This window comes from Heliangelus exortis, chromosome 1 (genome assembly GCF_036169615.1).
Source record: "Heliangelus exortis chromosome 1, bHelExo1.hap1, whole genome shotgun sequence".
Classification (NCBI taxonomy): domain Eukaryota; kingdom Metazoa; phylum Chordata; class Aves; order Apodiformes; family Trochilidae; genus Heliangelus; species Heliangelus exortis.
In genome coordinates, this window is record NC_092422.1 from 138586465 (window position 1) to 138599579 (window position 13115).

Genomic DNA, 13115 nt, shown 5'->3' on the forward strand with positions numbered 1-13115 from the left:
AGCTGAGCAGAGGAAGCATCAGAGAGCAGAGAAGGACCCTACACTCCCATCTCAAGTCACTCAGGAGACTAACCATGGCCTCTGCTGAAATTTGGGTCTCGCCTTGCTCCTGGATCTCTGACCCACAGCTCTCCCTTTCCAAAACTCTGCAGAGACTGGAAAAATGAAGACAGACATGTACAAACTCTAATAGAAAATAAAGGGTTTTTTTTTTGCTAATGGCTTACAACTGTCAGAAGTGCACCTGTGCCCCAAAAGGTGCTGACACACAGTAAGAGTTTTCCCTTATCCATAAACCCAATTCTCAGCTTCTTTCATTTCTTCCCAAGAAATGTTTTCCACTTCACAACTACCCACTGTGCTTCTCCACAGCTACTCACAGTTGTCTCAAAATCCTCAGGGCTCACAACTAGAAAACAGAAGCCTGCTGTGAGAGAGACAGCAGCACAACTGATGTGGCTCATTGGTACCTGGGACACAGCCACCTTTTTCATGGTAGAGCCTGGCTCCCTCCCCAGGTTTACAAGTCAGGCCTATAAATCTCTCTCTAGTATCTTTAGTCTTAAAAGTTTCATGCAAAATTAAATAAAAGAATAGATTCTCAGAGGGGAAAACCCAAAAACTAAATGCCAGAAGTCTTGCACACATCTGCTTTAAAATAGTTTCTCTCTTACACCTTCAGAGACCCCACACTAGCAAGAAGCTGGGAGTATTCAGAAGAGTTCTTTTGCACAAAGCTGGAGAAACAGCTTAAATATAATGAAGTTACTAGAGCAAATAACTAGAGAAAACCAGTGCTGGGATTTTGAGCTTATGGACACTTACAAGCATTCTTAACTTGAGGCTAACAGGACTTCAGAAGAATTAAACCCAGGCTTACAAAATTGCCAGGTTTGAGACTTCCAGCATGTAGCACTTAAAAAAAAAAAAAAAAAAACAAAAAACCCACACAAAACAACAACCTTATATAAGATTTACAATTACATGAATAGGTCAATTTAGCAATTGCAGAAATTGCAGTAATGGCCAGGTAGTAGCCAACAAGAATTGCTCATTGCAGAAGTTAATTGTTCCCCTGCAACAATGGCTCTGGAGTCAGAGCAATCATTCACCCCACTGTAATGGCTGAAAGGAAGCATTAAATAACATTTTCAGTAATGTTGTCAGAGGCTCAGTAGGGGAAAAGAACAAAAGATGGAAATAGATACTGAATGGCTTAAACCTGTGTTGAAGGTCATTTGCCAAACAAGATGGGCCTTTTTCTCAACCTCCCAACACTTTGGGACTCTGGGAGCCACACTTGTGAATGTCCAGGGTTCCCAGTGCAGATGTTCAATGTCACTGAACCAGATGGAGACAACTCCCAAAATCCAATTCCCTCCTCCAGCAGGCTGGCATGGATCAAAGGAGAAGGGCAGAAAGGCAGGCAGGCAGTCGAGCAACATGATGTGGGGTCAGCCCAGTGGCAGACCCAGGAGGGGTCATACATCCACAGTCGTCATTCCCGCCTCCCCACCACCTACAAGATTCCTGTTGCCATGGAAGCAAACGTCAGATTTTAAGGCTATTTTTACAGGCAGCAGATGCATTTTTCCCTTCAGCACACCAGACCCACTGTCCCCCATGCTCTGAGGTGACCTCTCTCTGCCCGTGGTGCCCAACTCACTTGGCCAGTCAGGCAGGCGCAGGGCTCGGCAGCCTCCTGCCTGCTCCTGGTACAGAAATGGCACCCGAGGAGCCAATTAACATTACACAATTAACACAAACCAAGTAAGAAGCATCACTGGGAGCCAGCTTGCATCTCAACATTCACTAGCACGTGGCACCTGAAAAACTGCCTTTGCTGGAAGGAGTTTGCAGCTCCAGGTCATACTTCACAGAATATCTGCTGGTGTGATAGTGATGTGCCCAAGCACTATGAAATGCCCAGACAGATAATGTGTCCGAGGACGTTATCTATTCATCTGGGCCATGGGGCCTGGCTCTAGAAAATCCTGAGGTTTCCCCTTCCTCTCACTTCCCCTGTCTTGGCCTGCCCTTCAGCTAGCCTGGGAGGGGATGTCCAGAACATGTGTGTACACATGGAAGTGTCACATGAGCCTCCTTGCCAGCATCTTCCTACTCCCAGTCCTGCAGGGCAAGACCCTGAAGAATCACAAAGCCTCACCATGGAAGAAAAAAAAAAAAAATAGCACGAAAACACAACACCTGTAAGAGCTCGCCAAGAAGCCCAGTGGGGTGGTTATTTGGAGAATGTAAATTGTTCACATGTTATTATTATATGAGTCCCTCAAAAAACCTTGTTTCTCAGCCCCTGCCACTCCTTAAAACCACGTTCAGTTTCCCAGCAGCAGGAAATCATGCTGGCACACATGGACCTCTTCCTCCACACCCTCAGCAAACAGGTGGGATCCTTTCTCCCATCATGCCTCCATTTCCCTTTTTTCCCCTCCAGATGTTTATAACTTCTGAATTAAAGATAACTGCTAAAAATATTGTTGGCTTTCATAATTTTCTATGCATTGACATGTCCCACTACCACAAAACCTATAGAACTGCAATTATGTCTTTATGAGATTACCAGTGACTTTTTGATGGGCTTTATTCTTTTCTTTGCCTTTTTTTTTAAAAAAAACGTTACATTCCTACATGTGCATTTAGAAACCTGAATAATATCATCTGATTTTCACTTTGAAAAAATACTCCAGAAAGCTTCAGATACTCAGTAATGAAAAATAAATGTATTTTTAAATATTTTGGGTTTTGTTTTTAATAAACCTGAGAACATGTAGTTTTCAGAGGCCTCTGTAGACCATCTTGCCCACTCAGAGTTTGGTCAATTCAGATCAGGTTGTTTGGGGCCCTGAACATCTCAAGAGATGAAAACTTCACAGCCTCTCTGGACTAGTGTTCAAATACCTGACCCACTCTCATGGTGAAAATTATTTTCCTAATACCTTAACCAGAATTTCCTTTCTTGCACCTCGCATCCAGTACCTCTTGTGCTATCACTGTGCATCTCAGAGGAGTACAGCTTTGTCTGCTCTGCACCCTTTCATCAGACAGCCACAAGACCTCCCATCTGTCTTTTTTCCAGAAAACCAAACAAAACCCACCTCACCCTTTCCTTACATGTCATGTTCTGCAGTACCCAGACCCATGGCAGTCCTCATTTGATTTATCAGACTCCACTTACCTATAACAACCACAGATTCAGACACACAGAAAAAAGTGTGTTTCTTGCCCTTCTTTTTTCTTTATGCTGGGTGCTTCTAATTCAAAATGTTTACAGTGAAAAGCCAGTAACACCTCCTGAGCACAATTTCCCCATCTATGGACAAGTTTCTTTATTCACAATGCCCACAGACTTAAAACAAATCCCTTCTGTGATTTCATTGCAATTAGCAAAGAGCATTCATGTGCCCCCCTTAAGTACATCATCACTCCACCAGACACATTTCATTACAAATAAATAAGAGCTTGGTGTATAGTACCTTCATTAAAGTTGTCTTCTGTGGAGATGTGGGTCAAGGGAGACTGGGGTCTAGAGTCTCCACAGAGGGAGTAACTGTGTTCTGCTTGGATGAGAGGTGCTGGGGATGCTGGAGACAGTTCCACCTCCATTATTTCATTCTTCTCAGACAAGAAGGGATCATTCAAGAGCTGGCCTAGAACATCAGGTGAAAACTCATCCAGGAACTCGGTGAAGTGCTGTGAAGATAAAAAGGGAAGAAAAAGTTTATCTCCTTGCCTGTCTGTCATGCCAGCCACATGAGAGCATTGATCAGAACAATTCCAGTATCTGCACCAGGCATCCGTGCCAGTCAGCAGCAGGATCTACCAGCCCTGTGTAATGACTTCCTACTCCAGCCACTACTAGAAGCTGAAAAATCTGCAACTAGAACAAAAGTCCCCTCAGAGGAATACACTACAACAGAAGAGTCTGTCATTAACTTGCCATTAAAATGGGAAATAAAAGTAGGGTAGCAGCCTGTGACTCTCCAGCAAAGATACTCCAGCACACCACTAAAAATGGGAAAGCACATTTCACGTAGACAGCATGAAGGATCCTACAGGATTGGGTTAAGTTCACTGAAGCAGAAAAGAAAAAGGAAACACACTCAGACACAGTCTCTGACACCACATATGACTATTTTAACTGCACTAAACAATATAGCACGTCCTAGGAAAACAAGTCCATGCATGTCCCATAGCTAGACAATTAACACACTTGCTATAAAATAGCCATCATTCCTGGATGATTTATGTATCCATTTTACAAGGCACATTCCACCTAGGACTAAAGACCCTATGGAGCTTCTGGGCCCCAGAGCTCAAGCTCCTGACAACCAGTACTAATTACTGCTTTATCTGTTACACTACCAACATATATAATGGCTCCATACAGTAGGATAACTTTGCCTGTTTCCTATTCAAAATGCACACAAACCAATTTACTTCCTTGAGACTCCAGTGCAATTCTCACCAGTAGCCAAAAATTCTGCATCTCTTCTTGGTTTTATTTCCACTGTCAGAAGACTACATCTTTGACCGACTAAGAAACTGCAGTGCAAGAAACCATTCTTGCTCATCTCATCCACACAAAGAATTCTGGTTTTGTAGGAAAATATTTGTATAATGAATTGTAGCAAGCTCTCCTGAACAATCAGGAATTATCTGCCTTTTCATATAGGAGTCTTTGTTGACTGGGGTAGGATCCCACAAAAGTCTCAGACTGTTTGATTTGCTCTGTTTTTACAAGCAATATTGATCTTGGCTCTTCATCTTGCTCTCTCCTGCAGAAACAGACACTGAAATTCAAGATTTGGCTTCCTGTAAGCTAAACTAGGAATGAAACAAGTCAATATTGTATAAAATGCTGAGGGAAGTGGTGTGCTCACACCCCCAAGAACACACATTTCCCAGCTCCAGCAGCACCTGTGGCCTTGAAGCCTGATGCTGGAAAGCACTGAGCACAGCCACCTCTCACAAAGTCCCCTGGAAGTTTGAGCACCTCTTCCAAGATGCTCACAAGTGCTAACTGTGCCTTCTTTCAAAATTAATAAGCCTTCAGTCAATTCTGACTGACACTGAGGAAAATAAAATATTTACCATAAATAAGGCAACAAACAGAGGACCACAGTTGCTACGCTGGGATGGCAATCTAGCTAAAGTAAAGCCTTTACAAATGGCAAGGCAGATTTTTAGCCTCATATTTACTTACTGTAAACAATAACACGACTAAACAAACTCCTAGATGACTCAGCAAAAGGGTCATGACCACCTTAGAAAGCCTGTTTATTTTGATTTTGATATCTGAGGACTCGCTAGGACTTCAAATCCAGGGCAGACTCCCAACATCTGCAAGGATAAAAGTATAAACTACAGTTCCCCACTATGCAAAGAAATAATAAGGGTGCTAAAGATCAGCTGAACACCCTGTTGCATCAATAAAGACACTCAGTAAAACAGGGTGGGCAGATCTTAGAGTATAAACAAGGGACAGAAATGCTTCTCAAACATGTTTTATAGGATGAATCTATAAAAAAACAATGCCTTTCTTAGGTACAATTTTTTCCCCACAGTCTCCACATTTCTTTTCATTCAGGCTAACGGTGAGAATTAATTATATTTGTTTGCATGTTTTCCTAAATCTGGCTAGAACATTTCCTCTTTCTAATTTTTGCATGCATTACTCTGATTGATGACTAGGAGATGCTAAAATAAGGCTGCTTCAATATTTGCATTAATGCTTTGATCTGGAACAAAATAATTATTTTTTCTTTTTTTACTTCTTCCATTTGATTACTGTTTGATATAGTAGTTGTTTGGGGTTTTTTTCTGTGATTGTTTGGTTTTTTGGTTGTTGTTTTCTTGGGGATTTGGGGGACTTTTTGTGTTTTGATTTTTTTTCCTTCTGAATGGGGAATTTTTCTAAAACCACTATAGGAAAAGCAAAGAGGAAAGAAACATCCAACTTCCCAAAACCAGAGAGAAAGTGGACCTTAGGGTGAGGAAGGATGTTCAAAATGGTCATCAATATTTGTGCTTTCTGCTTTTTACACTCAGCTGCAAAGAGACAAGCTATGAGAAAGAAAAGAATTTGCATTTACAACAGAATTGTTCAAAAGCAAATAAAGGCTAAAATTTTTTAATTATTCTCTAGTTTTATTAAAAATTTTAATCTTATTTTTACAAGCCTGTGATAGTAATTTGAATTCAAGTCAATAGAGAAGCCCCAAACAATTGCCACAAGGTCAGACTGTGCAGCTACTGAATTTAGGGAACAGACAATTTTAGGGATCTAGACTTTTCCCCACTCAGTGATTACACAATTACAGGAATTAAAGGAATCTTCCATGTTACACACATCTTTACTGCACTGAATGCTTAACTTAAGAAAACAATTGCCTCATGGAAAGCATCTCCACTTTCCTAGAGAATTAAAGAAAAGGCATCTGAGCACCAACTACAGCAGGAACCATCCGGGGGCCTGAGAACTTCCACCTACAACTAAGCTGCTCCCTCTGTCATTTCAAAGCACATTCTCCCATTGCCAACTTTCCTCCTTCTCCTCCCCACACCCCCCCTCTGTTCCCACACGCATCCTGGCAGTCAGTCAGTCACCAGCCACTTTCAGAGCTGGAAAGCCACAGAGTAACACTCAATTCTGAGACAGCAGCAAACCACCCCCATGCACTCAGGAATAGAAAAGGGCAATTTAAGGAGGAAACTGAGAACTTTACCCGGAGAACCTGTCTATTGCAAAAGAAAGAAACTGTTTGTGGCTTTTGCCTCATTGGCATCTTTCACCCAGAGAGCTCACCTTTAATGAAACAAATAAATAATTAAATAGAGAAAAAGATTTAAACCAGCACTTGCATTAAAATGAGCCTTTTTTTTCTTCTTTTTTATTATTTTAGCTTTTAATACCTCTCTAGACAGAGGTTGCCAGCTTCTTGCTATCCTCACACCCCACTGGCAGCCACAGCACTGGTTGCAGACGTGTTGGTACAAGGAGTCTGCCTGAACTATTAAACCGTTCTCTCTACACAGCAAAGAGATGTGTTCAGCTGGGATGCCAGCCTCTGTAAAAAGTCGTAGATTCGGGATGTACAGATGTAACCTTATCTTCCACTTCCCCTTCCCCCAGAACACTTGAAAAGAGAAACACAACAGATGTGCTCCTGTTGACAGAAAGTAAGTTGCAGTCTCACAGGGTTTCACCACCAATCTGGTTGAACTTGGGTGCTTTTGGTGAACACAGAACACCTACAGACATCACCTCACAGTAAACAAACAGAGGAGAGCTCTTACACCTGGATGCACAGCAGATTTTGGATAGCTCTTAGAAAGTAGCATTTGGCTGCAGGCCAGCTGGGCTGCAGCTCTCCACAGCATCTGCCTGCTCCTGCCAGACAAAAGCCTTTTTCTCTAGCTCTGCCCAAGGGACAAGGCTTTTATTTTCCTGTCTGATGAAATGAGACTCAGGTTTTGCTAGGTGCATGGCACTGCTGACTTCGCCAGATGACCTGAAGCTGGACAATGTGGCACTAGATGCCACAGCCATGATATTAACATGACTAAACATATAACAGTTGTGTTAAAAAAATTTCTTTCTAAGAAAAGAACTCACTTAATAAAAAAAAAAAAAAAAGTAAGAGAAGTCAAGGGCCCCAAATGACATTTCATAATTATATTTAAATTATTAAACAAGTGACAAGGCGTTGTCAAGCCTAGAAAATTCACTGCATCAGCTTCAAGTCCCACACACCAGCTGTAGCAACAGAACCCACCCTTCCCAGCAGAGCCACCCCAGAGGGATGCTGCAGCAGCAGCATCTCAGCACACTGCAGAGCAAGCCCTGCTCTCCAAGCAGCCCAGGGCAAACCAGCCTCTATGCAACATGCAAGAGTGAGAACCATACACAAATTCAAGATACTCCTCCCCTAGGAGTCAGTGGCTTCCTCCTGGCTCATCCTGTGGTTTAACCATCCCTGAGGGATAAATCCTCCCTCCACAAGTGAAGCTGTTCTACTCGACAGGCACAGATGGGATAAAAATGAAGCCCATCATCTACCTCTTGGTACAAAGCTGCCTGATACTCATCTCTTGCAAGGATTGAGCAGCAATAATGGGGGGTGGGAGGCAAGGACTCTTATTTCTGTATCGAAGAAATCTGAGTCCATGTAAGGTACAAGGCAGTGCTCCTGGAGAAAATGAGGAAAGGGGGAAGAGAGGGGAGAGCACAAACCAGCTGCTAACCATGGGGAAAGAAACATGCACCACAGGTGTGAATTTTCCCCCTCTGCCCCAGACATTTCCTCTAACATTGAGGTAACAGGGAGAAAAAGGAATGCTTTAAGCAGCTCTTTTGTGGTTTGCATATCCAAGTTGCATAGGAAATAAAACACAAAATTTCACAAAATATTGCACCATTTCTAGTTAATAGCATCAAACAGATCAAAAAGCCTGGCTGCACGGAGATACCATCTCCTCTTCAAGGAACTAAGCACACATTTCACAGACATCTGGCAGCTGCTTGTACGATAGCTGAGAAGGTCTGAGTAGGAGTCCCAGCTACTAACTAAAGGCATCAAGTTCTGGAGCGTTCAGGCAAGGTGCCAGTTATTAAAGATGGCACATATGTGCCAGTCAGCAGCCTTCAGGAGTTGAGCTCCCAGCCTAATTGCATGGCAAGAGCTGTAAACAGCATCATGCACCTTGGTATCAGCTCTGCCAGGGTTTGCAAGTGCAGCATCTAATCAGATGGGCTTGGAGCAGAGACCTGCCCACTCTAGCTAATGAAGAACCATGCCTAGAGATGCTGCTTATGGAAGACTGCACATAGAAGCCTACCAAGGATGACAATGCAGCAGAGAAGCCTGTAAATTTCTGCATGCTAAACCCCAAGGCACAACTTAAAAAGCTCCTTTAAGGCATGTATTTTCTTCCCAGGTATGTTGCTGATGGTGCTGTTAATTTCCCTGTTGTTAGTTGATTGGTGAGAGACTGGAGGTGTCGGTGTGTCAAAGCTTCCAACAACAAAAATGACTTTTCTCAGTACTCACTGGCACTCGGGCATCAGTTAATTTTGAGAGATTCACACATGATGATTTTCAGGTCCATCTTCCCTTTCTAGAAATCCTTTATGTTTAAGGCAGGGAAGCTGGCCACCACTTGCTTTTCTCCAAACTCAGGGCTTATATTGAAAAGTACGCATCTTTTTCAGCTTTGAGAAGAGCTACCAGTGCAAGTCCCTGGTAGCCTCACCTCTTCAATTCACTCACGCCTGCCCTGCAGGGACAAGAAGAGCTCCTCTGCTGGCACGGAGTGCCTTGATAACACCATTGTTAATGGGCACAAATCTGAGCACAAGAAATGAAGGACAGCCTGGCAGCAATGCTGTGGTTTTCCATAAGACTGATTCCAAAGATGGGGGCTGAAAGAGAGACAAGACCACAGGGAGAAACAGTGGGAGAGCAGAAGGTTGCACCCTATATAGTTTGATGTAGGAGGGAGCTTCCCTTTGGCATGTGGTAATGTGGGTGAGAGAAAACCAACTACATTTGGCAGTGAATATTTGAAAAAGTTAATACAATCACACCTGAAATGGCTGAAATCTGATTTGCTGAGGGACCCCATGGACAGACCACAGTCCTGAGCATGCAGCTGCAGGCACATCTAACTGCTCACTCTTAAACAGGACACAGAGATGCTCCCTCTCAGTCTGATGAACAGCTGGAAGATCTTCCTCATGGCAGGTAAAAAGTCTTAGGTGCAGCCATAGATGAGAACTGAAAAATGCTGATCACATAGGAGAAAGATTTGCACTACCCCTGGCTCATTTACCTGCCAAGAAGAAACACAGGGAACCTCAGATTTCTAGGTGTTTACCTTCTACAGTTTAAAAATCAAAACCAAATCACAGAAAAATAGTTGCTCAATTATTTTATTCCATTATAGTCTTCTTTACTGTGTAGTCATTACCTGCACTGAAATGACTTCACTTGAGGGAGGATGTGAAGAATAACCTGAAACTGGTGTTTGAAAACAGTGGAGAGATGCACCATAACAGCAGATAGCACCATTTGGAGTCTCACACCAGAAATTACTCATTTTAAGCATTAAAAAAAAAAAAAAATTGGACAGGTTTTAAAAACCCACTGAGTGAATAACATTCAGGTTACATCATCAGCAAAACAAATGCCAGGAAATTCAGAGCTAATAGATTTATGTGGTAATTAAATCTGTACATCTTCCCAACTTGCTTAGGTTACACAGCTGGAAATGCTGAAGTTCATGCTGAGCAAATCTTATAATCCACCCCACTATGCACACATGCTTGCACACAAGTGTGTTCCACAGCAAACACTCAAGTATTTCCAACCAACAACCAGCACAAGCAGAGATATATTTTTTGTAACTACTTGGGAGAGTACTTCTCCCAAGAAGTGTGTTTATTCTTCTCCCTGTCCTAGTTCCTAAAAGATTCTTTCACTTTCTTTAATATCCTTTCCCACCCAAGAAAAAAAAGGATTTTGGATTTTAAAAGATAATTTAAAAAAATTAAATCCTATAGTAACTAGGAGTAAATATGGGCTAAATATATATATACATATATATATATAATTCCTTGCACAGTTGAGGCAAGGGTAAGAAATAACCATGAAGTTCACTGCCTCTTAAGCTCTCTGTCTGCAATCAGAAAAGGATGCTATTGCTCATTCCTAGCCCAAGCCTCTTGGGGGTCATATAAAATAGGAAAATCCTTCTCACATTCCCCTGCCCTTCCCCCAGTACATAGTTCTCGGTTCCAGTCTAACTTTTCAATAAGATGGGAGCATATTTTGCTATTTCCCACCCTCTCCCCATAAAAAAAACAAAGTCAGAGAGGAGTGAGTCATGGGGTCCAGAGGTCCAGAGCAGTGAGTCAGAGAGCTGGAAGCTCTTCAACAAGGCTCCCCCCATCTGGGTCCCTGGGAGATATCAAAATTGTTTATTAATTCTGTGTTGCAAGTAAGTGTCTGGAAAATGCTTTCAGGTCAGATGTGCCCATTCTTTAGTCTCAGCTACTTTTTTCTTTTTCTTTCTTTTTTTTTTTTTTTTTTTTTTTTTTTTTTTTTTTTGGTATGAACTTCATCTGCCTCCCAAGTCAGCTCTCGGGCTGCCAGTTTGAGCAGCAGAACCACAGAAAACTGAAACTCCCCATCGCTTCTCCCCATGCCCTTCTCCTCTCAGGGCCACAACCCTTTACCACCAGTGACTGGAGAGGTGGTAAGACAAGCCTGTCAGGTCTGCCTTTCATGAGCCTGCAAACCACCAAGAGCAGGGGGCAAGCCTCCCCCTGCCACCTTTCAGCCACTGTGACTCACCCTAGACACAGAAAGTAAGCTCAGCTTCCCAAACTTACATCACTGATTTCTCTGATGCTTTTTGGCATCCAGACAAAATACTTAAAGACCAGTTATGTTGTTGTTTGGGTTTTTTTTTAAATTATCTGGTGAAGAAAGGAATAGATGCACATGGGGTTTTTTGCTTTGGTTTTTGGGTTTTGTTTTTTTTCCCCACAGCTATGCTTCAGGCATGCAATGGCAGTCATAAATATTTACAGTGAGATGGTACTGATTTGCTGGATTATACCTCAGAAACAATCACAGGCTCTTTAGGTTTAAAACTTGCAGTAATTGCAAGTTCCTTCTAACTAGTTTCTTCTGGGTAACTACCTAGTGCTTAGCAAAAAAAATAAGCAGTGGAAAAAAATGTTTCAGACAAGTTGAAACCCTTATGTACAAATTTTACAATTCACCAGTGGGCATTTCTGGTGAGCCCAGGTGCTCAGCAGGAAGGATAACACAGCTGGTTTAACTTAGGGTCATTTTTGAAACAAAATAGTTACTTCAGTTTCTTCTTCCGCACCAGTGCAAAGAGATCTCAGCTTAGAGCAGTGGTTTATATTTGGGTGGGCTGCACTTGGTTCCATTTACCATCTTCTCTCATCATGGAAATGAGAAGGAAGGAAAGCAAGGAAAATTAATTCCAGTGCTCATGTAACAACATCCCCTGTCGAAGGGCACAGCCAGCAGGATGCCACTGTTTTAACAGAATCCACTAGCCTTGCAGCCACTTTAGAGATCATGGAATACTTCAAGTTGGAAGACACCCAAAAGGATCATCAAGTCCAACTACCAGACAACTTTACAGATACAACAGGAAGGAGGAAAGGACAACCACAGACAGAAGTCATAAGGATTACCCAGCAGTGAGACAAAACCCTCCCCTCAAGGATGACAACCACCACACAATTCAAGGCCTGTTACTTAAAACAGGGATGCTGTAACCTGCCCTGCAGGCCAGCAGCAGTTCCCTCATCTGCTCATCCTGCAAGGACTTCTCACAGCTCAGCCAACACTTGAAGCTGCCAGGCTCTGCTCATGGGCACAACCTCCCAGAAATAGAACTATTCCAGGCTGCAGACCATGCCAAGATGCTGTTAGGAGAACCCAGCAAAATCAGAATTTGTCATCTAGGTTCCTATTTGTGCAGGGGCTCTCTTGCAGAATGCAGATGCTCCTGCTGATCAACTGGTTGATGTTTAAAGTGTTCACAACAACTTCCTCCCTGACTACCAAAACAGTATCTTCCAAAGGAGGATCTTAAATTAGTGAGAAACCTAAGTAGGAACCAACAACTTCTGCTCCATGTGCTTGCTGCACGCCCTGGCTTGCCACTTGTGACTGACAGGACACTTGACATTTAAATTGCTATTTTATTCTTCAACAACATTACTTCTTTAATGGCTGCAAAGTTTAAATGGCAAGGTTCCAGTTTGCAGGAGTCATCATTCCTTCTTTTTCCTTACGCTGGCTGCAAACCCACACACCACTCATCAAAATTCTGCTCTTTTAATTAAAGGTGTCTGGTTATTATAAAATAAGAAAGACTTTGCTCTTACTATTGGCAGCTTAAGGAGAGACTGGGCATTTTCTTTAGTAAAGAGTTAGTAGGTTTTGTTTTATAGATCTATTTTTAATTCTGGGAGGATTCTGCTGGGGTTTTTTGTTTGGTTTTAAGAGTTGAAGCATGGAAACTGAGGCTTGAAATGGAAGGACACA

At 42.5% G+C, this 13115-nt stretch overlaps 1 protein-coding gene across 2 annotated transcripts in view; it reads right to left on the reverse strand.

The window, feature by feature from the left end:
• Positions 1-13115, reverse strand: part of CREB3L2 (cAMP responsive element binding protein 3 like 2) — an 82762-nt gene that overhangs the window by 36033 nt on the left and 33614 nt on the right. For both annotated transcript variants that reach the window (XM_071727078.1, XM_071727069.1), the window contains exon 2: positions 3495-3711. In XM_071727078.1, coding sequence (XP_071583179.1) covers positions 3495-3711 — 217 coding nt within the window. The remainder of the gene's footprint in view (positions 1-3494; positions 3712-13115) is intronic.